Source organism: Bufo bufo, chromosome 2 (genome assembly GCF_905171765.1).
Source record: "Bufo bufo chromosome 2, aBufBuf1.1, whole genome shotgun sequence".
Classification (NCBI taxonomy): domain Eukaryota; kingdom Metazoa; phylum Chordata; class Amphibia; order Anura; family Bufonidae; genus Bufo; species Bufo bufo.
Window position 1 is genome coordinate 636,657,969 of NC_053390.1, and position 24,883 is coordinate 636,682,851.

Below are 24,883 nucleotides of genomic sequence, written 5' to 3' on the forward strand. Positions count from 1 at the left end.
CTTCTCACTCCTATCTTTTTCAGGAACACCGGTGTTTTGTATACTCTATGTATGATAAATAGTTGGGACAGTTTGCCCTGTTCACTCAAGGACACCTTGGGGACTCCTTCCAATATATCTTCCCACTTATCCTTAGACATATCTCCCACGTCAGCCTCCCATTTTTTCATTCTTGAAAGCAGATACCCCTGTAAGAATTTTTCCAGTAAAAGAGCGTACACCTGTGATATTAACCCTCTTTTTCCCCCACCTGTCAGAAGAACAAGCTTATGAACCACCTCCATTTGAGCTATCTCACATCCTTTCCGCAACGTGACCTCAAGGGCATGTCTTATTTGAAGATATTTATAGAACCATCCCCTAGGGATATTAAATTCCTGCTGCAGGTTTTGAAATGACTTACATATCTTGTCCTTAATTAATTGGCCAATTCTTTCCAATAGGAGAAAGTTCACTAATACCACCCACTCCTCTTAGCTGCTTCACTTTTGCCCAAACTTTTTTCATAAGTTCAATAAGAGGGAGTTTTTCCCTCCCTGCATGCATTCCTGAGCCTTCCAGAATGCCCATGAGGTCCCTACTGCCCAGCCAATGCTGCAATATCTGCCCAGTCATGTCCGGTGCTTGCAGATCAATCCATCCCTTAAAATGCTGACATTGGGAAGCCAAAAAATAAATCCATGCGTTAGGGACAGCTAGGCCCCCTTCCGACTTAGAATACTGTAATGTCTCCAGTTTGATCCTAGCCTGCCCATACTTCCAAGTAAGATCTCTAAATATAGAGTGAATTTTCTTGAATCTATCCAGAGGGATCCATACGGGAGCATTATTTAGTACATATAGCAACTGGGGCATCATAACCATTTTTAAAAGGTTAACTCTACCTACCACCGAAAGAAAGAGTCTACACCATGACCTCACTTTAAGCCTAAAAGTAGCTAGCAATGGGGACAGATTAAGTTCTTCAAAATCCGATAGCCTCGGCGTTATATGCAATCCCAGATTTAAATTTATCCACCCAGGGCACCAAACTATCTACTTGTCTGCCTGCCAGGGCCTGCCCATCAATTGGCATCAAAGAGGATTTTTGCCAATTTATCCGAAGTCCAGAAAAGCTACCAAATCTGTCAATCAATGCCATGGCCGCATCCAGGGACGCACCAGTATCGCCCATGAAAAGTAGAGTGTCATCAGCGTACATAGCCACTTTATTGTGCAGCCCGCCGTATCTAAACCCCTCTATACTTGTTGATAAGCGAATATGCGCCGCAAGCGGCTCTATTGCAAGAGCAAACAATAAGGGCGACAATGGGCATCCCTGCCTGGAACCCCTGGCAAGGGGAAAACAATCTGCAACCCTCCATTAGCTCTAATTCTCGCCTTAGGACTAGAATACAGGACCTGTACCCACTGAATGAACCGCTCACCAAAGCCCATAGTTCTCAGGACCCCCCACAAATACCTCCATTCCACACTGTCAAACGTCTTAGCGGCGTCAAGCGCAAGCTGCAGCTGCCTCGAAGACGCAGGCTGGTGTGTGTACGCAGGCGCGATCTAACGGCACGGCGGGGCGCAGGCGCAGAAGATTGGGCATGAACGATGCCCGGAGGATTGAATTGCGCAGGATCGGGACTGGGGAGAGTTCTAGCCGTCGCCCAGCGAAGTGAATAATGATGAGCTGGGCGGGGCTTAAGAACGGCAGTTGGGAAGGCTGGCTGGGCGCATTTTCACATGAAACGCCGCCCCTTGGGCAGATTGCTGACAGGAGAAGCAGGTTATAAAACTTTATATTTCGCTCTTTATAAGGTGGACAGGGGGGATACTTATATGCTTTTAAAAGACTGTATAAGACCTGTAATGTGATATATCTAACTATATATGCTGTTTTGGCCTGTCAGTGTCCCTTTAACATCCGCCTCCCTGGATCTGGATTTATGCTTGTTAATTTCTTTCATCAAAACTCCCCTCAGGAATGCTTTCATGGCGTCCCATACACCTGGTATCGAAGCCGACCCTGTATTGATATCAAAAAATTCCTTAATTTCCAGAGAAATCCCAGACAGGTCACCCAACACATTCAGCCAATGAGAATTACACTTCCACAGCCTCGGTCCCTGTCTGAGCACCCCCAGGCACAAGTCAATCTGCACCAGAGAATGGTCCGACAACGACCGAGGATGATAAACGACATCCTTAACCAATGGTAGCATTATGTCGTTAACAAGGGCCAAATCTATACGCGATAGCGAATGGTGCATGGCTGATCTACACGAGAATTCACGCTTATCTGGGTTACGCAATCTCCATACATCCTGTACTCCTACTTCACCCAAAATATTCCTGAGAGCCGCACTCCCCGGTGAACCACTTGCTCCCTCCACCCGGCATCTATCTAGGGAGTCATTCAACGTGCAATTGAAGTCCCCTACCAATAGCCACAGCAACCCAGGGAAGTCCGCCACAAAGCCCATGATCTCTCTTATTAATGGGGAAGCAAACGGTGGAGGCACATACACAGACACCAGCACCACCTGTATTCCATCCACCTTACACACAACACACACATACCTACCATCAGTGTCCACACAATCCTGCATATGTTCATACCTAATACTACTATGCACAATCATACTAACCCCTCTAGAATGAGAGGAATGAGTTGAATGTAACGCATGGATCACCCAATTTTTACTCATCCAGTGTAAATTTTCTCCAGGCAAATGCGTTTCCTGAAGGCAACATACAGCCGGCTGAAACCGCCCCAAGTATTGAAAAATGCACTGCCTTTTCCGTGCATCCGCCATCCCTCTCACATTCCAACTTAAGACTCTAATCACCTGTGACATGGTAAAACTTCAAACCATATTTGAATCTCACAGCCCACTCGGACAACATTTGCTCATAGTTCAAGACCTTAACCCTTCCCCCCAACCTTCTCCCTGCCCCCCCACCCCCCTCTCATAGTCAGGTTACTGTAACTGGGGATCACTGTCCCCTCAGTATCCACTTTACACATTAAAACAGGGCAATCCGAGAGCAACCTGCCCCCCAACCTACAATAAACATAACAGTTTATAACACATTCCCTCAGGTAGAGAATCCTCCCCACATCTGAGAAATACATTTTACTTTCTTTACCGCCTGCTCCCTCCTCAGGAACTACCATGTGGTAGCATTACATAATACACTCCCTAACTGGTGCAACATTTAAAGCAATCCTAGAGTGCAAATGCATATATAAAGTGAACAAATGAAACCATATATCTGCCTCCTTCAAGTGTCCAGGGCTCCACTTCTCAATTGTCGCTCGTGGACGTCCAGCCACTGCGCCGCCTCCTCCGGATCTTCAAAAAATCTGGTGGATCCCAATGCCACCACACGCAGTTTAGCAGGAAACAGCATAGCGTACTGGACTTGTAGAGCTCTCAGCCTTTTCTTTATATCCATAAATCTACTTCGCCTCCGCTGCACTTCGTTGGAATAATCCGGAAATATGGACACTTTAACCCCATTCAGGACCATCTCCTCATTGTCCCTTGATTGCCGCAGGATAGTGTCCCGGTCTTTAAAATGCAGGATCTTCGCCAGTATGGGACGGGGAGGTCTGCCAGGCGGAAGCGGCCGCATGGGGACTCTGTGCGCCCGCTCCACCGCATATAAGGAAGATAGACCTTTTTCATGAAATAGTTGATGCAACCATTTTTCCACAAATTCGGTGGCATTATCCCCCTCCGTCTTCTCTGGCATACCCACAATCCGCAGGTTATTCCTTCTGGACCTGTTCTCCAGATTATCTGTTTTGGCGTATAAAGCAGCTATATCTTTAGCAGTTGTTTTTGCCGCCATTTGCAAAGGCTGAATAACGTCCTCAATGGTGGACACCCTCTTCTCCAATTCAGAGGTGCGTTCTGAAATTTTGTGTAGGTCATGCCTAATTAAAGACACATCCGACCTCAGGCTGCCAACTTGCACTGTAAGCACCTTCAGTGTGCTGTTACAACTGGCCACAGCGGCCATGATATCTTTTAAAGTAGGCTCTGCATCAACCACAGCTTTAGGGCCTACCGCGTCTTTTGCCGGCCGTGCAGGGGTTAATGGCGGCCAATTCACCGCATCTAGGGCCTTCCCATCGGTGGATCCATCCTCCTGTCCAGAGGAGGTATGAGCGTCCATCTCCTTTCCCTCGGCCCAGTCTCCCACATCGCTATCCGTGCGAGCAAACCTGCTCAGCTTTGCGGCCGCAGTCTGGCTCAGCTTGGGCTGTAAGGCCGGCCCCTCTTCTTCCTCGGCGCCATGCCGGCTCACCTCTGGCCTGTCGGATCGCGGCCCTTTACCGGACTTCCTCGGCATGTCGGCGCTCAGAAATTTACCACAGCACCCTCCTGTCGCCTCTCAACCACCAGGTAAGGAAGGATCAGCAATTTAGGGGGTTGCTACCACTCTAAAGTCAGGATATCTGCAGGAGCTCAGTGCGGTGCGACCTACTCCATGCGCTCTCAGGCCACGCCCCCCGACAAGTTCCCTTTAAAGTGACCCTCCATTTAAAAAAAAAAAAATCAAATGCAGATCCACCAATTCCCAGGCCCATTTTCTGCCATCCAAGATGGATGCACCACTTATCAGGCCTTCTGGTGCATAGTGTGGATTTGGTAAATCAAGACACTTTCCTCTTGTCCAGCTTTGCCCTCGAATTGGCCACTCCGAGGGAAGCAGGAAGTGTCTTGGTTTACCAAATGCACAGGTTGCACCAGGTAGTCTGAGAAGCAGTGCAGCCATCTTGGATGGCATAAAAGGAGCCTGGGCATTGGTGGATCTGCAGCTGAAAAGATGTAAAGGAGGTCACCAGGTAAGTGTTCTGTTCATTCTCCAGTTAGAGTTGCATTTATCATGTAGAGAAAGTTAATACAAGCCACTTACTAATGTATTGTGATTGTCCATATTGCTTCCTATGCTGGCTGCATTCATTTTTCTATCACATTATACAGTGCTTGTTTCCATGGTTACAGCCCACCCTGCAATCCATCAGTGGTGGTCGTGCTTGCACAATATAGGAAAAAGCACTAGCCTACGTGCGCTCCCTTGGTCCCGGCCACCAGAGAGGCTGACGCTTTTTCATGTAGTGTGCAAGCACGACCACCACTGATGGATTGCAGGGTGGTCGTAACCATGGAAAGGAGCAGTGTATAATGTGATAGAAAAATGAATACAGGCAGCAAAGGAAGCAATATGGATAATAAAAATATATATTAGTAAGTGCCTTGTATTAATTTCCGCTACATGATCAATGCAACTTACTGAAGTGAGACAACCCCTTTAATGTCAATTTTTTTTCTTGACCTGGAAGTTTGCTTTAATTAACTGTAAAATGAATGTGTATTGCACAGATTGGTTATTCCAGTTAAGTGAAAGGCATACACTGGTGTGTAAAATACAGCCCAATCAATAAGTACTCACTTAACCCCGACACGAACTCCCGGAAGTTTATTAAACCATCGCCATTTTCATCCAGAAGCTGAAAGACTCGGAAAGCCATGATATCCATGTGTGCACCACATGCCCATGGAAACAGTAGGACAAACATGCTCTTGAACTGCTGGAAGTCTATGCGGTACTGCTCAAGATAGGGCAAGGTTGGGTCATGGCGTTCTATAGAACTGCTGGTACCTCCCCAGTAGCAGCTGGTCAGGTGCTCAGCCTAAAATAACATATTTAAAAGGGTCATATAAAGACAATAAAAAAATGAAAATTACACATTTTTCTTCTTGTAAACTGGAAAACCCTTTTTTATTTTTTTATTTTTTACACAGAATACACCTATTTTTTCAAACCTTAGCCCCGCTCCTTTTCCACCCAACAATTTTTTTTTTTATTAAGAAGGACAAAGTAGGTCCTTTCACCGAAGGCAGGATTCAGACATCAGTCTTAAAAGTCATCCATGTTGTGGCTGCAAAATACATCAGATTTTTAAAATGCAGTGAGGTCTATATGTCCATGTAGGACACGGACCTGGCAGCCGTTGGAAACAATTGTCTCCAATAGTTTCCAGGTCCGTGACACATGGACCAAAGGGGTGCATACCCATGGGCAGTTCACTGCCACAAGGATAGCACATGGATGAAAAATACAGCCATCTGAATCCGGCATAATACAGCCATCAATACACAGATACAATGCACGGCCTCTACACCCCTCTTTACATTCATAATGAAATCCTGTACATGTAAAACCATAATCGGATTACAACTGCTTCGTATAAAGCATATGGTGGTCTGGCACTAAACGGCTTCCTCTACCTACCATAACACCGTGATAACAGTTATTTGCAGCCACCACTAGGGGGAGCTCACTGCATGATGTTTTCTACAGCTCATACTGCATTGAATACTTATCCATATCCACTCCCAGATATCTTGGGGGCCTCCCTCTTGATATATACTCCCTTCTCTGTCAAGATGATTGAATTCATTGCTTTGAACTACAGCTTCTAGCGAGGTCACCTGAAGCCACCTGGGTTGATAATATCATAGCTAAAACGAATTATTGGATTTCAAAGCTCAGAACACCTATGTGCACATCAGGGAAACAGGCACCCTATAAACTTTATTACTCAGCTTAAGTAAGCCCCTACATCTGCTGCGATTTGTGGGATCTTCTAACACTTCCACTGGACCCCAGTGGGCTCTAAGGGGGTCATTTATCATTCTGAAATATGCCTAAATTAGGTGTATTTCAGGCGCAGAATGCAGCGCAACTAATCTGCGACTTTGCCCCACTCACGCCAGGTCTAAAATTGTGGTTGTGGCATGGGCAGGGTAGGGGAGGGGTCGGTAGGCCCATCTCATTTACCATTTTCTACGCCTCGGAAGCGGTCTTACATTTAGAACTGGTGCTGGATGAGCCAAAGTTATGGAGAGGCCTGCACCTTTTCATAACTTCAGCGGAACCACCGCCAGCTTAGGGCTTTATTAAGACCGGTGTCTAAAATGCTGGTCTTCATAAATGCGACCCTAAGGCCTTGTGCAGAAAAGCGTTCCTCCCGCAGCGAGTCCGCATCGCAGCTCCCGGCCTGAACTCCCAGCATTGCCAGGAGGTCACATAGCATTATATTAATTTATGATGCTATGTAACCCTTACAGTTCTGGAATGTATTGGATAACACTGGGATAATGCTGCCTGTGTTATCCAATACATTCCAGAACTGTAAGGGGTATATAGTATCATAAATCAATATAATGCTATGCGAACCCCAGCAGTGCTGGGAGGTCAGGCCGGGAGCTGCGATGCGGACTCGCTGCGGGAGGAACGCTCGTCTGCAAGGGGCATCAGTGATTTCAGAGATAGCTGGAAAAATTGTAATCTAATAACAAGCTCTAAAACTGGCCATACATTAGGATTATTGTTGACTGAACCTGCCATTTCTAGGGAGTCTGTCAGCAGTTCTGACCAAGTTAAACTATTAGGCCCCTTGCAGACCAGCGGATTAGATCCGGATGCGTTGCAGATGCGTTCAGTGAAAAATGCGCGATTTCGCAAGCAAGTACATTCAGTTTTGCCTGCGATTGTGTTCAGTTTTTATTGCGCGGTTGAAATACGCATTGATGCGTTTTTCACGAGCTTGATAAAAAACTGAAGGTTTACAAACAACATCTCTTAGCAACCGTCCGTGAAAAACGCATCGCATCCGCACTTGCTTGCCTTCACTTCTATGGGGCCAGCGTTGCGTGAAAAACTCATGTACACAGACCCATTGAAATGAATGGGTCCGGATTCCGTGCAGGCGCAATGCGTTCGCATCACGCATTGCACCCGCGCTGAATACTCGCTCATGTGAAAGGGGCCTTAGCAGCACTAAGGGACTGGGAGCTGTGATGTCCTCTCTTCACTGATCTGCTCCACAGCCCTCCCTTCTGCTCAGAGTGACAGCTAAGGGCTCTTTCACACTTGCGTTGTTCTGTTTCGGCATAGAGTTCCGTCGTCGGGGCTCTATGCCGGAAGAATCCTGATCAGGATTATCCCCATGCATTCTGAATGGAGAGAAATCCATTCAGGATGCATCAGGATGTCTTCAGTTCCGGACCGGAACGTTTTTTGGCCAGAGAAAATACCACAGCATGCTGCGCTTTTTGCTCCGGCCAGAAATCCTGAACACTTGCCGCAAGGCCGGATCCGGAATTAATGCCCATTGAAAGGCATTAATCCGGATCCGGCCTTAAGCTAAACGTCGTTTCGACGTTTAGCTTTTTCTGAATGGTTACCATGGCTGCAAGGACGCTAAAGTCCTGTTTGCCATGGTAAAGTGTAGTGGGGAGCGGGGGAGCAGTATACTTACTGTCCGTGCAGCTCCCGGGGCGCTTCAGAGTGACGTCAGGGAGCCCCACGCGCATGGATGACGTGATCGAATGGATCACGTCATCCATGCGCATAGGGCGCTCTGACGTCATTCTGGAGCGCCCCGGGAGCCGCACGGACTGTAAGTATACTGCTCCCCCGTTCCCCACTACTACTATGGCAACTAGGACTTTAATAGCGTCCTGGCTGCCATAGTAACACTGAACGCATTTTGAAGACGGATCAGTCTTCAAATGCTTTCAGTTCACTTGCGTTGTTACGGATCCGGCGGGCAACTCCGGCAAATGGAGTACACGACGGATCCAGACAACGCAAGTGTGAAAGAGGCCTAAAGCATCTAACCAGGAGAGCTCTAGAGCCCTCACTCAGAGCAGAGGGCAGGGTCCATGAAGCCGCTCAATTCAGAAAGCAGAGAGCACATCACAGGGGAGCTCCACCCTGGGCACATGCAATAACCAAATCTAGCAAAATAAAACTTCACATTCGTATTACTCCTGATAAGAAAAAATCCACAAAACAAAATTGTGTATACTCCCCAGTGCCTGCCTAGTGCTGTCAGCAGTTTAGTATGGTCAAAACTGCCAACAGACTCCCCAGATGGCAGGGTAGATAAGGATTACCTGATCCTTTTGTTCACAGGGACATACGCAGCCAAATATATCTAGCAGTGGCTTACTCCCCTCTCCTCATGTAGAATATATGTATGCTGAGCCAAACATGTGTGTGTAGGTTTGGGGTAGATAGCAGTCAGCTGAACACTATCTGAAATGTATGGCCAAGGAACACACCTCCAAGGTAGCTGTATGGTCCATACTCTGAATGTTGGTCAAGGACTCATCTAGAAGTTTAGGAAAACTCCTCAACTAAAGTTCGTGAACATATTAAAGCCACTGGAGTGCCCCATAACTTCCACCACACGGTTATGCTTGAGAAAAAAGGTGGGTCAACCATTTTTCACTATTTGAAAATTAAAGTCATCCAACAAATGAATCTCCCTGTGGGATTCCCACACTCAAATTGTTGTGTCTGGGCCACCAAATAATAAACCCACACACTGGATACCCCTTAGGCAGCTACAATTTTTCTGTCTTCTATAGTTACTGGAAACATATGTGGCCTATAGACTTTCCATGTAATTGGCCTTAGCATATCTGTGCTGTAAATTGATATGAAATGTGTTAATATGTGTAATGTGTGTCAATAAATACATTAGGAATTCAATAATAATAATAAAACGCAATGTTATAACACTAAACCTGGTAGAGTACGCAAAGGTTGGCATTCCAATGCCCATCAGTACATCAAGGCCTCATTGAAGAGTCTAGAGCCCACCCTAAGTACTGCAGCTTAGCTCCCAGAAACTGAGGCACAACCTCTACACAATGAACGGAGCCTTCTGCTTCTAGTTCCACCCACTTTTATGTTTCCGGGGATTGGGTATTGGACCCCCACTGATCTGATAGTGATGACCTAACCGGAGGATAGGTCATCTATGGCTAAAAAGTGGACAACTCCTTTAATGCATCCCCTGACATCAATTCAAAATGCGTTTGCTTCATGCAGGATGTTTATACGTCGAGAGGACTTTGCTTTTCTTTTTCTATTATGGGGTAAATGGCTCCACTTTTTCATTTAAGTGTTTTCCATACTATGTATTAGTGTAGAAAGTATATGGCCCCTTTCACACGAGCGTGACGGATTAGGCCCGGATGCGTTCAGGGAAACTCGCACCAAGTTCAGTCAGTTTTGTCTGCAGTTGTTCAGTTATTTTCTGCGCGAGTGCAATGCGTTTTGATGCGTTTTTCACGCGCGTGATAAAAAACTGAAGGTTTACAAACAACTGTGAAAAACGCATTGCATCCGCACTTGCTTCTGGATGCGATGCGTTTTTCACTGAAGCCCCATTCACTTCTATGGGGCCAGGGCTGCGTGGAAAACGCAGAATATAGAACATGCTGCGTTTTTCACGCAACGCAGAACTGTGAAAAAAAAAAAAACGCTCATGTACACAGACCCATTGAAATGAATAGGTCAGGATTCAGTGCGGGTGCTATGCGTTCACGTCACGCATCGCACCCGCGCGGAATACTCGCTTGTATGAAAGGGGCCTATAACTTCTATTATCACACATTCATCTGAACATTTTTAGTCCCAAACAAGTCAGTCAAGTGTAATAGAAAAAAATATGATGTTCGATGGTGTGCACATTTTCTTCTCCACTAATAATCCCAAAATTGTCTGTCATTATTTATTAATGCCCCAAAATGGCTTGCACAATACAAATGGTCAGGTTCAATCATACACAATAGAAAATCCACTTCTATTGCTTAGACATCAATTACTACACAGAAATCATTGGGTGATTTTACTATATTGTTGGGTTTTGCAATGTTTTATTTATTTTTTGCTTTTAATCTGATATTTTAATGAATACCTTGAAAAGTGCATACAACTCTTCCAGCTCATCAATAGTAAATGCTGTGTCAGTCACAATAGTGCGGACCTAAAAGGGCAGACATAGAAAAGCATCATCAAGCGATCGTTTTTGCTGACAGCATATTTGTGTGTACATGAGTTGCGTTGAAAGCCATTTACTAAAGATGGCCATTACCCAGCTTTTAACTGAACTCATCCCTTCACTCCCCTAATAAGAGTATTTAGACTTTTGGAAATATTTACCTTCAGGGTAGACAACACGATCAGGTTGATCCATATTTCCCTCAGCTGCTATTGCTCCTTCACTATGAAATCTGTCAGAGGAACTGTCTGACATCTCATGGTGGTATTACACTACCCAACGTACAGGCAGCAAGAGCGCAGGTGAATGATAAACCATCCATTGGCACTCATTTAAATTGGCCTGATTAAACAGGCAGATGCAAACTGAATGTGGGAAGATCGATTAGTTCCTCCTCATTTTGTTCTATTCATTGTCAGCAGCACATCCCTGATTACACAGGAAGGCGTGCTCCCGATAAGCGGGCTTCTTTTATCCTGATGAAGGATGCCCAGCAGCCTATGAATGTTTGCTCGTCTATCAGCCCCTCGGCTGCTCAATTATATCCGACAAGCATTCCTATGAATACTTGTTCCCAATAATATGCCGATAATCGTGCGGTCTAATAGGTCCTTCAGTCCCTGCACTCAAGAGTTCATAAACATTAATTTATTAGGGGAATTTATGATAAGAATTTAGCCTAAATGAGTGTTTATGAACTCTGAGGCTAAAGACCCATTCACTACATAGCACCACTGACGAATTTCAGCCTACACAAGTTGGAAAACTTTTAGTCCAAAATAAATGCAATGACAAGAAAATGTGCCTATAGCCTTTAAAGGAGTTTTTCGAGATTTTGATAATGATCAGTGGGGGTCCAACACCCAGGACCCCTGCCGATCAGCTGTTTTGAGAAGGCACCTGTACTCCTGGGAGGGTGCGGTGTTCTAGCAGCTTACAAAGCACAACGCCGTACATTGTTTAGCGGCTGTGCTTGATATCTCGCTTAGCCCTGTTAAACATACCAAGCATAGCCGCTATACAATGTACGGCGCTATACTTGGTAAGCACGGATAAGGCTAAGGTGTTCACAGGAGTGCTGGCGCCTTCTCAAAAGAGCTGATCGGCAGGGGTCCCGGGTGTTGGATCCCCCCTTCCCCGATCAGATACTGATGACCTATCCTGAGGATAGGCCTCCATTATCAGAATCTCAGAGAGCCCCTTTAAGGGGAGTGTGTGCACAGTTTTGACTATGCTAACTGCCAACAGCACTAGGTAGGCACTGGGGAGAGAGGTACAAATTTACCTGTAATGGAGCTTTGATCATCAGGAGTAGAGTGAATATGAACTTTTATTCTGCCAGGTTCTGCTTCCTAAGTGCAATGAAGGCTGAGCTGCACAGTGCTCTCTGCACTGAAATGCTTCATAGCTGCTCCCCTCTGCTTTGAGTAACAGCTGTAATATTCAACAAGGAGATCACTAAAGCAGTTGGGGGGGGGGGCTGTGAGACAAGTCACTGCAGAGAACACTTCACAGTGAAGCTCTGCCTCCATTGTACTTAAGCAGCAAAATTTGGCAAAATAAAAGTTCATATTCACACTACTCCTGATAATAAAAGCTCCACAAAAGGTATGTTTGTCCTGCTTTCCCTAGACCCTACCTAGTGCTGCCATCAGTTTAGCATTGTCAAAACTACTGACCGAATCCCCTTTATGAGAACTATCCTGCGGGTATAAACAAAACGAGGGGAGCAGGTCACCATTACGGCCTGTGATTGTTGCATGTCCCCTCATCGTCAGATGTGGATCTCAGCATGGCAGGCAGAGTAAGAACCTTGTGCAACATTTTGTAAATTTGTTGCAAAAATAAGTTAATGCCAAGCATTCAAAAAAGTGTCATAATAATTGCATATTAATACATTACCTCTACGTTTACGCCATCTACAGGATTAGTAAATCTGCCACATTAATTGCTAATACATACAAATTTAAATGATCTCCCATGAATAGACGTTTAAACATTCAAAATTATTTTACTACGCAGCACTGTGTATATAAAATAAAGAGACACGCAACAGTGATGATTATAAACTCTGTAAGTACCTGCAAGATGGATGTAAGCATCCAAAAAGCAATGCCTTACCACATTTCGCTTTGTGGTGTCCTCAAGGGTCTGTATTACTTTTAACCTTTGCTTAAACCTCATTTGTTCTATCAGATCTGCCCGTATAGAGCCAAATTTCTGCAAACAAAAGAATGCAACATTTTAGCAGTAGGCCAAATCCACCCGATATTCAATTCAATGTATGAGCATGGAGTGACAACACACACACATCTGGAGCATGGAGTGACATCTAGTGGACATCTAGTGCAGTAACAAAAACTGTCTAAAAAGAAATAATGAGACAAATAAAGACATTTTACTTGTAATTTAAAAATAAAATAAAAAAGTATAAAAAAAATTACCTAACCTTCTGTGTACATCCCCAAAAGTATAACATTTATTATACTAAACTAGTATTTTTTTCTCAACCAACAATGAACAGTGAAAATCGAATAATCTTAAAGGATAACTGTCACATTTTAGACCAAAATTTCAATTTTCATATATGTAGTTACTAATAACATAATATTCCGGAATCAATAACTATTAGACTTACTTACCCCATATTTAATAAGATTCAGCCCTTAGCAACCAGTCTGCACAGAACTACATTCTCACTCTCTTGTTAAGATGGCCGATGCCCTCACCCTGAGACTAAGCCAGCCTGCCCTCACTACCCACAATGCATTCAGCATGAACGAGCTTCTGCTCCTCAACCAATTGGAGCTCTCCCTACTTAAACAGGCCCCCCTCCTCCTTCCATCACATACACTCCGATCTGATGGTATATTTTAACCTGGAGGCGTTCCCATGGGGATGGGGACGCACCTCTGACAGGGCGCTGCCAACCGCGGCACCCGAGGGGTTAATTGCGCGACTGCAGCTTCCTGTCAGAGGTCGGTGCCTTCTACAATGTTTACATTGGTGAGCAGTGCGCCCCCCCCAGTATTAAAGGGACACTGACAGGCCGTTAGAGCATATAAAGTGACATATATTCTTCTATTGGTCTTAATATGCTTAATTAAACTATACCATTATCACCCCTCACTGCCTTTCCTTTACTATAAAAAGTGTTTTTATCAATATGCACATTACCTTACTTTGTGCCTAAGAGGCTGTCCCTCATTTACTTGTGTGCCCAGCTGCGCCCCAACTCTCCTAGTGCCGCCCAGCTCATTAGTATTCACTGCACTGGGCGGCTTTTTTTTCTCCCGACGTGGTGAAATCCCGCGCATGCACAGTACTATCTTCCTGGCATCAGCCTCATCTTGTCTCTCCGTGCCTGCGCCGGATAAGGTCCTCGGCACCCTCCAGCTCCAGTAGAAGATAGTACTGTGCATGCGCGGGATTTCACTGCGTTGGGAGAAAAAAAAGCCGCCCAGTGCAGTGAATACTAATGAGCTGGGCGGCACTAGGAGACGGCAGTTGGGGCGCGCTGGGCACACAACTGAATGAGGGACAGCCCTTTGGGCACAAAGTAAGGTAATTTGCATATTGATAAAAACACTTTTTATAAGTAAAGGAAAGGCAGCGAGGGGTGATAATGGTATAGTTTAATTAAGCATATTAAGACCAATAGAAGAATATATGTCACTTTATATGCTCTAACGGCCTGTCAGTGAGGATGGGAGGCGCACTGCCCACCAATGATTTTATTACTGGGGGGGGGGGGGCGGGATGGAAGAGCCCAGTCAGAGGTGCGTCCCCATCACCATGGGAACGCCTCGGGTTTAGAATATACCATCGGATCAGGGTTTTCTCCAATCCGATGGTATATTCTAACGTCAAGCCCTGGCTGCACAGGATCTAAAGGGAGCGCGCACGCAATGCCTGTTAGTACGTCCTCCGTCTTCTCGATGAGGAAACAGGGAGACGGAGGACACATAGCAACGGGATTTTCAGCACAGGTATTAACAGCCAGGAGAGGGAACAAAAATGCAGAAATTTAGAGTTAGCACCGAGGTGATATCAGCCACATCCTATGCTACAAAAAAAATTAAATTGACAGTTATGCTTTAACCACCTCAGCCCCCCTAGCTTAAACCCCCTTAATGACCAGACCACTTTTTACAATTCTGCACTACACTACTTTCACGGTTTATTGCTCGGTCATACAACTTACCACCCAAATGAATTTTACCTCTGTTTCTTCTCACTAATAGAGCTTTCATTTGGTGGTATTTCATTGCTGCTGATATTTTTACTTTTTTTTTTATATTAATCCAAAATGACCAAAATCTTTGCAAAAAAATGACATTTTTCACTTTCTGTTGTAAAATTTTTCAAATAAAACTACATTTCTATATAAATTTTTCTCAAAATTTATTGTTCTACATGTCTTTGATTAAAAAAAATGCAATAAGTGTATATTTATTGGTTTGGGTAAAAGTTATAGCGTTTACAAACTATGGTGCAAAAAAATTAATTTACGCACTTTGACTTTCTGAGCACCTGTCATGTTTCCTGAGGTTCTACAATGCCCAGACAGTAGAAACACCCCACAAATGACCCCATTTTGGAAAGTAGACACCCTAAGGTATTCGCTGATGGGCATAGTGAGTTCATGGAAGTTTTTATTTTTTGTCACAAGTAAGCGGAAATGGAATATTTTTTTATTTTTCTTACAAAGTCTCATATTCCACTAACTTGTGACAAAAAATAAAATTTTACATAAACTCACCATACCCCTCACGGAATACCTTGGGGTGTCTTCTTTCTAAAATGGGGTCACTTGTGGGGTATTTATACTGCCCTTGCATTTTAGGGGCCCTAAAGCGTGAGAAGTAGTTTGGAATCCAAATGCGTAAAAATGCCCTGTGAAATCCTAAAAGTACTCATTGGAATTTGGGCCCCTTTGTGCACCTAGGCTGCAAAAAAGTGTCACAAATGTGGTATCGCCGTACTCAGAAGAAGTAGGGCAATGTGTTTTGGGGTGTATTTTTACATATATCCATACTGTGTGTGAAAAATATCTCTGTAAATGACAACTTTTTCCATTTTTTTATACAAAGTTGTCAATTTACAGAGATATTTCTCTCACCCAGCATGGGTATATGTAAAAAATACACCCCAAAACACATTGCCCTACTTCTCCTGAGTACGGCGATACCACATGAGTGACACTTTTTTGCAGCCAAGATGCGCAAAGGGGCTCAAATTCCAATGAGTACCTTTAGGATTTCACAGGGCATTTTTACGCATTTGGATTCCAAACTACTTCTCACGCTTTAGGGCCCCTAAAATGCCAGGGCAGTATAAATACCCCACAAGTGACCCCATTTTAGAAAGAAGACACCCCAAGGTATTCCATGAGGGGTATGGTGAGTTCATGTAAAATTTTTATTTTTGTCACAAGTTAGTGGAATATGAGACTTTGTAAAAAAAAAAAATAAAATAAATAAATCAATTTCCGCTAACTTGTGCCAAAAAAAAATAATTCTTCTATGAACTCGCCATGCCCTTCACGGAATACCTTGGGGTGTCTTCTTTCTAAAATGGGGTCACTTGTGGGGTATTTATACTGCCTTGGCATTTTAGGGGCCCTAAAGCGTGAGAAGTAGTTTGGAATCCAAATGCGTTAAAATGCCCTGTGAAATCCTAAAGGTACTCATTGGAATTTGGGCCCCTTTGCGCATCTTGGCTGCAAAAAAGTGTCACTCATGTGGTATCGCCGTACTCAGGAAAAGTAGGGCAATGTGTTTTGGGGTGTATTTTTACATATACAAATACTGTGTTTGAGAAATATCTCTGTAAATGACAACCTTTTCCATTTTTTTATACAAAGTTGTCAATTTACAGAGATATTTCTCTCACCCAGCATGGGTATATGTAAAAATACACCCCAAAACACATTGCCCTACTTCTCCTGAGTACGGCGATACCACATGTGTGACACTTTTTTGCAGCCAAAATGCGCAAAGGGGCCCAAATTCCAATGATTACCTTTAGGATTTCACAGGGCATTTTTACGCATTTGGATTCCGTGAGGGGTATGGCGAGTTCATGTAAGATTTAATTTTTTGTCACAAGTTAGTGGAATATGAGACTTTGTAAGAAAAAACAAAAAAACAAAAAACAATTTCCGCTAACTTGTGCAAAAAAAAAATAATTCTTCTATGAACTCGCCATGCCCCTCAAAAGTGATCTTTATAGCGCCGCAGCGATTCTACGGTGTTTTTGCAGTGATCAGAAAAAAAAAATTCTGTCACTGCGGTGGGGCGGACTGAACGCAAGTGTGCGCACAAGATCAGGCCTGATCGGGCGAACACTGCGTTTTTTGTAGAGCCTATAGAACATGTCCTATTCTTGTCCGCAATTGCGGACAAGGAAAGGCATTTTCTATATAGTTCTGGCAATGTGCAGATCCGCAAAATGCAGAAAGCACATTGCCGGTGTCCGTGTTCTGCGGATCCGCAAAACACATACGGACGTCTGAATGGAGCCTTACAGGGAGGTGATCAATGACAGGGGGGTGATCAGGGAGTCTATATGGGGTGATCAGGGGTTAATAAGGGGTTAATAAGTGACAGGGGGGTGTAGTGTAGTGTGGAGATTGGTGCTACTTACAGAGCTGCCTGTGTCCTCTGGTGGTCGATCAAAGCAAAAGGGAACACCAGAGGACCAGGTAGCAGGTATATCAGACGCTGTTAACAAAACAGCGTCTAATATACCTTTCTGGGGTTAAAAAAATATCGCATCTACAGCCTGCCAGAGAATGATTGCTGCTGGCAGGCTGTAGATCAACTTGTTTACCTTGCGATCCTGTGAACATGCGCTCCTGTGAGCGCGTGTTCACAGGAAATCTCGGCTCACGCGAGATGACGCGTATATGCGTCTAGGAGGAATAACCCGGCCGCCCGCAGGACGTGTCCCTGCGTTAGGCGGTCGGGGGCCGTCCGCAGGACGCATCCCTGCGTTAGGCGGTCGGGAGGTGGTTAAAATGATAAAATATGTCAGAACTACGGGGCACATTTATTAAGACCGGTGTTTTAGACACTGAAACAGGAGTAGAAAATGGTAAATGAGACAGGCCTGACTTCCCGTTCCCTTCCCTGCTGCCACGCCCACTTTCTTAGACCCGACGTGAGCGGGGAAAAGTCGCATATTGCGGCACAATCTGCGCCTGAAATATGCTTAATTTTGGCGTATTTCAGATTGATAAATGACCCCTTATGTTCTGACCTACTGTATTTTTCGCTTTATAAGACACACTTTTTCCCCCGGGGGGGGGGGGGGGGGGGAATGGCCTTGCGTCTTATAAAGCAAATACTAGTGAGCACTTCCATTATGGAAGCGCTCACTGGTATGCATTAGGAGCCGGGAGTGGGGATTGAAGCACTGCGACCGCTTTCGGTACTCACCCTCCCTGGGGCCTGCGCTGCACTGTCCTGACCCCGTACAGCGTCAGGACGTAGTACACACACTATGACCTGATGCTGCACGCAGTCAGGTGACAGTGCAGCTCGGGCCGCAGAAGACATGGGAGCGCTGCTGGAGATGGAGAGGAGCCGCGGCGCTGGAGAGGTAAGAGGAGTTTTTCATTTTATTCTGATCTGAGGTCTCATGGTCAAGCAAGGAACTCTGGGGGGTCTGACATTGAGGGCTGATAGGGTGCTGGCATAGAGGGCCGATATTGGGGTCTGATGTGATGTCCTGATATAGGGGTCTGATCCGATGTCCTGATATTTATGGGGGTCTGATCTGAGGAAATTTTTTTTTTTCTTATTTTCCTCCTCTAAAACCCGGGGTGTTGTGCTGACCACTATGGTTCCTTATCAGAAAGGTTAAATGTGTGCTTAAAGGGGTTTTGTCACTTCAGCAAATAGCATTTATTATGTAGAGAAAGGTAATACAAAGCACTTACTAATGTATTGTGATTGTCCATATTGCTTACATTATACGCTGCTCGTTTCCATGGTTACGACAACTCTGCAATTCATCAGTGGTCGTGCTTGCACACTATAAAAAAACACCAGCCTCTGTGAGCTCCCAAGGTCCCAGTCACCAGGGAGGCCGGCATTTTTTCCTATAGTGTACAAGCACAGCCACCACTGATGGATTTCAGGGTGGTTGTAACCACGGAAACGAGCAGTGTATGATGTGATGGGAAAATGAATCCAGCCAGCAAAGGAAGCAATATGGATAATAACCATACATTATTAGTGTCTTGTATTAACGTTCCCTAGATGATAAAGGTCACTTGCTGAAGTGACAAAACCCTTTTAAGTCAACATTGAGTATGATAAATTAATGCATTGATATAGTAAAACAAAGCTGCAAGTACAGTACCTGATAAGAGGAGGCAATGAGAGCAAAAATGTCCACTTCCGGGTATGGCTCCACATCATCAGTGAGCAGGGAATGCAAATGAGGAATTGGAGGTAACGTGCTGTCTTTGTTACTCACGCTATCTAGATACCTTAAAAGAGTTAATAAATGATTAGTTAGAAAAGTTGAGTTCATTTTTTGGGGATAGATAAAGTAATCCTAGCCATGAATATTTAAATTAGTGATTGAAAAAGCCTCTTTTCAAAATAGCATACATTAAGGAATTGTTTACTTATCAAATCCTTAAAGGGCATGGCACCTTTGGGGGCAATTTTTGTATTATTGCTTTCTACGTAGCTTAGGCTAAAAATCTTTTTTCAAATTGATCTTTTAAAATTTTCAACAGTTTGTCTTCATAGGAATTTAGCTTTAGACTACTTTCACACTGGCGGCAGCAGGGGCCGGCAGGCTGTTCCGGCAGGGGAACAGCCTGCCGGATCCGTGCTACCGCAAGTCTACCGTGCCGCCGGAAGTCCGCTCCAGCTCCATTCACCTTAATTCCCACGGCAAACATGCAGAAAGGCGGCCGGACAAAAACCGCCCCCCTTTATAGTGAATGGGGCCGGAGCGGACTTCCGGTAGCACAAATCCGGCAGGTTGTTCCCCCGCCAGAAGAGCCTGCCAGAAAAGGCTACCGCAAGTGTGAATGTGGCCTTAATAAGTGTTTAGGAGCTGTTAGGAAATTAGAGATAAGGGCTACAGATCAATCCACCAACAGCCACAGCCTGCAGACGCAGTGAAACTGAAGACTGAATAAGTAAATGCAGTTGTAGTTTCACAGCCGGAGTGCCGAAGGTTGCTGATCCCTGCTCTAGCTTGTGCAGGAGACATATCCAGCACCTTCTGAGCACTGAATATGGATGCTCCATAGCAATTGGCAGTTGTGGACGGCATGGGGCCAACAGTCCAGGACCATTTTTATCAGATAAGGAGGCTGAATTTGCTAATTAAAATATAAAAATAAATATATATATATACACACACACATATTGAAAATCTTCATAAAGTCACCAACCCTGCAAGTTTAGTAAAAAGAAAACTTCACAACGTTCTTCATTTACAGTACTTTTGTAAAGTCTTTTCCTCCAGACTTCTGCTTTCATCCGAATTCACTAAATGGAAGTTTTCATTGTTCGCCATATTCCAGAGGCAATGACACAGCGACCCGGTCACAGTCACAGTTTCTACAAGCCTGTTAGCTCACATGACAATTGCCACTCTTCCCCTTTCAGATCACAGAGACTATCTGCTTAAACACAGCAGGGATGCAAGTCGCATTTACAGACACACAAATGATGTGCAGTTCCCTATCAGGACAAAATAGTCCATTACTAGATCTCTCTATCACAGCTAAGAGGAAGTGAAGGGCTGCAAAAAGTCCCCAAGTCAGTAAAGCTAAGGCCCGATTAACAGGTCGTTGTTCTGGACATATCATGCCTCCGTATTAGGCCTCATGCACAAGACCATTGTTTTATTCCGTGTCCGTTGTTCCGTTTTTCGTGATTTTCTGCGGACCCATTGACTTTCAATGGGTCAGTTGAAAACTCGGCTAATGCACCGTTTGTCATCCGCGTCCGTGATCCGTGGTTCCAGTCCGTCAAAAAAATATAACCTGTCCTATTTTTTTCACGGAAAACGGTTTGCGGACCCATTCAAGTCAATGGGAACGTGAAAAAACGCGGAGGCACACAAGATTGTCATCCACGTCCGTTTTTTTCCTATCATTTGCATGGCAAACTTGACTTAGACTTTTTTTTTACTTTTCTGGTGATCCTCCAAAAATAAAGGAAGACACACGGAAATAAAAACGGAAACGGATCACGGAACAAGGGAACCGCATTTTGCGGAACGGAACACAACAACGGTCGTGTGCATGAGGCCTTACTCGGATGCCTCACTGCCTGATTGGTCGTTAATCACTTGGACCCTATAATGCTGCGAGTTTGGGTCAGTTAAACCAGAGGTTGGGACTTATGACACTCTAATACCCAGCACAGAACACTCATTTTTTAAATTCTAGATTAGAAATTCCCATTTACACATTTAGGAGCAAGTTTTAAATGGATTACTGGAGGAATGCTTTCATTATATTATACTGGACAAAAGCTTGAAAAAATGAACTTATGTAAAAAATAAAATAAAAAATGAAGATCCAATTCTGTATCATACCTTCCAAGTACTGTCATAGCTTCCCCATCATCTTTACAGTTCAGGAGCTTGTCGACATTGGCCTCCAATACAGCAAGTGCAAGCTGAAATATGACCTTGATGCCTTCATAGAAGAAACAATCCACAACCACCACAGCACTTTCAAAGGGCATGACGCTGAGGAAAAGGGTGAGAAACCAAGAGAGCGAGATGGTGGAAATCACCCCCAAGTCCTGCATACAGTCATAAAGCTGAGGCACGTAATCGTGGGCCAACTCTTCAAACACTCCTTGATCCACAAGAGCTCCTAGGGGTAAATAAGAAGCAAGAATATATATAGATCCAGTCCAGAATTACTGAATTTTACTGCACGCCAACTTGTAGAATTGTGACTTTATTGTGAGGCAATATCAGTGGAAAAGCACATGTTAATAGTGACATTTTAAAGACATTTGCAGAGGTAAGCAGCCACTGGCATCCTGTATGTTATAAATGATAGTTTCAGTACCCACCAACAACCCTGGTATTGTAGTAGTCAGGAAGCATACGTTCACAGAGAGCCACGAGCAACCAGAAGGCTTCTTCCTCTTTGGCATACAAAAGTAGTACTGAGGTAACGATATTCATGGCCTAGATGGAAAAAAAAAAGACATAAAAGGTCAACATGCAACAAGATCTAAATTGTTTTTATATAAACATATATTCATATGCACGGCCAAACATAGGAGCAGCAAAGGATGACTATAAGGGGCAAAAGTCATCTGAGCTATTCTCCTTGGTTTTTGTCTTCTGTATATTTTATCGGCAGGGCCATTCATAACGTCAGCATTTTAAGTGAAATAAAACATTAGTATTTCATGGTGACATACAGTAATACCATCCCATAGCCATGATTAAAAGCAAAACGGTAACATGATGGAGCTTGCCACAGTGTTGCCAGATGAAGTAACCATGCATCTTGTACAGTTCACTTTATGCTTAGCAGGAGCAGTAGCTCCTAAGTTAAAAACTTTGTCCTTGCGACTTCAAGGGGTTGTCCCACAAAAAAAAAATTCTACAGTTTTCAAACCAGCACCTGGATTTGACTACTTTTGTAATTGCATGTAATGAAAAATGTTGTATTGCTACTGAGTTATTCAATAAAATGCATCATTATAGTGACCTGCTCACTTAGATGGCCGCACATGCTCAGTTTCATCCTTCAATTGCCTCCTCAGCTGATAGGGAGAGCTGGGACACGCCCCCTTAGCTGCAGTGGAAAAGACACTCCCCTTGAGCGGTCAGCTTAATATAAATCTAGCAGAGGAATGAAAGGGGAGATCTCTGGATCCATGTGATGTACAGGGATGGTTCTAGCTTTATTAGAAAGGTATTGTCATATACTATATGATGTCTGATTTGCATTTTTTACATTTTTCATGGGATAACCCCTTTTAGGGAGTCCCAGATGTTGGACCCCCACTGACTGCATGTATGCGCTCTCAATTATTATGAGTACAGAGCTCATTTAAAGCTCAGGGCACAAGAAAATGGTGGCAATAACCTTGACAAGAGCCTGGCACAGTACCATGGATGCTGACTGCATGCTAAACAATATGTATAACATAGCTGCTTGTCCCTAGCAGATATATAACATGGCTGCCCGTCACTGCCACACCACTCAAGTTTTGAAAAGCTTTTTTTTCTAAGCCACGACTAATGCCAATCCCGCCCAGTCCCCCGAGTGCCCCCACATGGTTATTATTCCCCCACACAGTAGATATACCCTCATTGTGCCCCCACACAGTAGTTATACCGACACTGTGCCCCCACACAGTAGATATGACCACATTTTGCCCCCACACAGTAGATATACCTCCCTTCCGTGTACTGTTAATAAAATGAAAAAATAAATAGTTACCTAGTCCTGTTCTCCCGATGATTTGAGCACATCCTGCTCTCTCCAACAGGTACCATGTGTAGCGGAAGCAACAAGGTCAATTCCCCCGTCTGCGCACTCCTCCTACACAGCCCAATAGGCGCGATGAGTCACTGTACAGCGCCTGGAGTGCAGGCCAGTACATTGTGAAGCAGGGAGCGGTCGGCTCCCTGCTTCACCACTGCATTCAACTGTGCTCTCTTAACGCAGATACAGTTGAAAGCATGACGTAACTCAGCCATACCAGGACCATGGGACAGCTGTCTAAATTTGGGACTATCCCACCGGATCCGAGTCAGTTGAGAGGTATGGGTGAGGCATGCAATGACTGCATCTATAAGTGATACATATCATGGCTGCGTGTCTCTAGGTGATGTAAAAGATGGATGCCAGTCTATAGGTGATGTTGCTATGTGGCTAATAAAGTGAAGTAAAAAAAGAAAACTGTGAAAGTTTTGTTACTCAATAAGCGACTATTTAACATCTAGTTGGGATTCACATGACTGACACCATGTTTAGTCCTTTTCACTTAGACCATGGATACATTACAAAGGAGTAATCCAGATCATAATTTTTTTTTTTTTAAAGGGGTTATCTGACTATTTGTAACAGATGACCTATTCTCTGGATAGGTCATCAACAACTGATCATTCGGTGTCCGACAACTGGGATCCCGGCTGATCAGCTGTTCAAGAAGGCCCACAGTTCCTGTGAGCGCCATGGCCTTCATGCTGCCAGTGATGTGATGACCATCAGTTATGTGGCCCCGGCCAAGCTCATCCCCATTCACTTGAACCGTGTGTTGAGGGATTGCGCCCTGGCCAGTTAGCACCATATCGTGTGTAGGGGTATGTAACATGTCTAGGATAAGCCCCCATTTTTAGGGAGGGAATTATGTAGGTGCTGTCATGGGCTCATGGAAAACATATTACCGGTAAGAGTAATTGAAGTATTTCCATTACGCCCCATGACAGCACCTGTGAGAGACTAGACTAGATAACTATTAGGGAGGGACTACAGTCTGCAGCACCTTTCTCCCAAAAGACATATCCTGCACAGATGAAAGGTCCAACCTGTAGTGCTTGTAAAACGTAGAGGGGGAACTCCACGTTGCTGCCCTACAGATTTGTTCTATGGTAGCGCACCCTTTTTCTGCCCAGGAAGAGGCTACTGCCCTGGTGGAATGAGCTGAAAAATCTGAAGGGACCTGACAATCTGATTGTGAATATGCCAGACCTATCGCTCTCTTGATCCATCTGGCTAAGGTACGGCTTGTAACTTTCGAGCCCCTGTTCTGACCCTGAAACTGAACAAAGAGTTGCAGAGTTTTTCTAAAGTCCTTCGTAGACTCTAAATATGCACAGACACACCTTCTGACGTCTAAAGTATGAAAGGATTTTTCCCCTTCGTTCTTTGGGTCCTGACAAAAGGAAGGGAGAACTATTTCCTGAGATTTATGGAATACCGACACTACTTTGGGCAGGAATGCAGGATCCGGTTTGAATATAATTCTATCCTCCAGAATCTGAGTATATGGTGGG

The 24,883-nt window shown here is 44.5% G+C and overlaps 1 protein-coding gene across 4 annotated transcripts in view; it reads right to left on the reverse strand.

The window, feature by feature from the left end:
- TBC1D9 (TBC1 domain family member 9) overlaps positions 1–24,883 on the reverse strand; it is a 90,095-nt gene that overhangs the window by 24,018 nt on the left and 41,194 nt on the right. For all 4 annotated transcript variants that reach the window (XM_040418481.1, XM_040418482.1, XM_040418480.1 and 1 more), the window contains exons 11-16: positions 21,937–22,054; positions 21,446–21,731; positions 19,238–19,367; positions 12,989–13,087; positions 10,784–10,852; positions 5,455–5,695 (exon numbers count right to left, since the gene is read on the reverse strand). In XM_040418481.1, the coding sequence (XP_040274415.1) occupies positions 5,455–5,695; positions 10,784–10,852; positions 12,989–13,087; positions 19,238–19,367; positions 21,446–21,731; positions 21,937–22,054 (943 nt within the window). The remainder of the gene's footprint in view (positions 1–5,454; positions 5,696–10,783; positions 10,853–12,988; positions 13,088–19,237; positions 19,368–21,445; positions 21,732–21,936; positions 22,055–24,883) is intronic.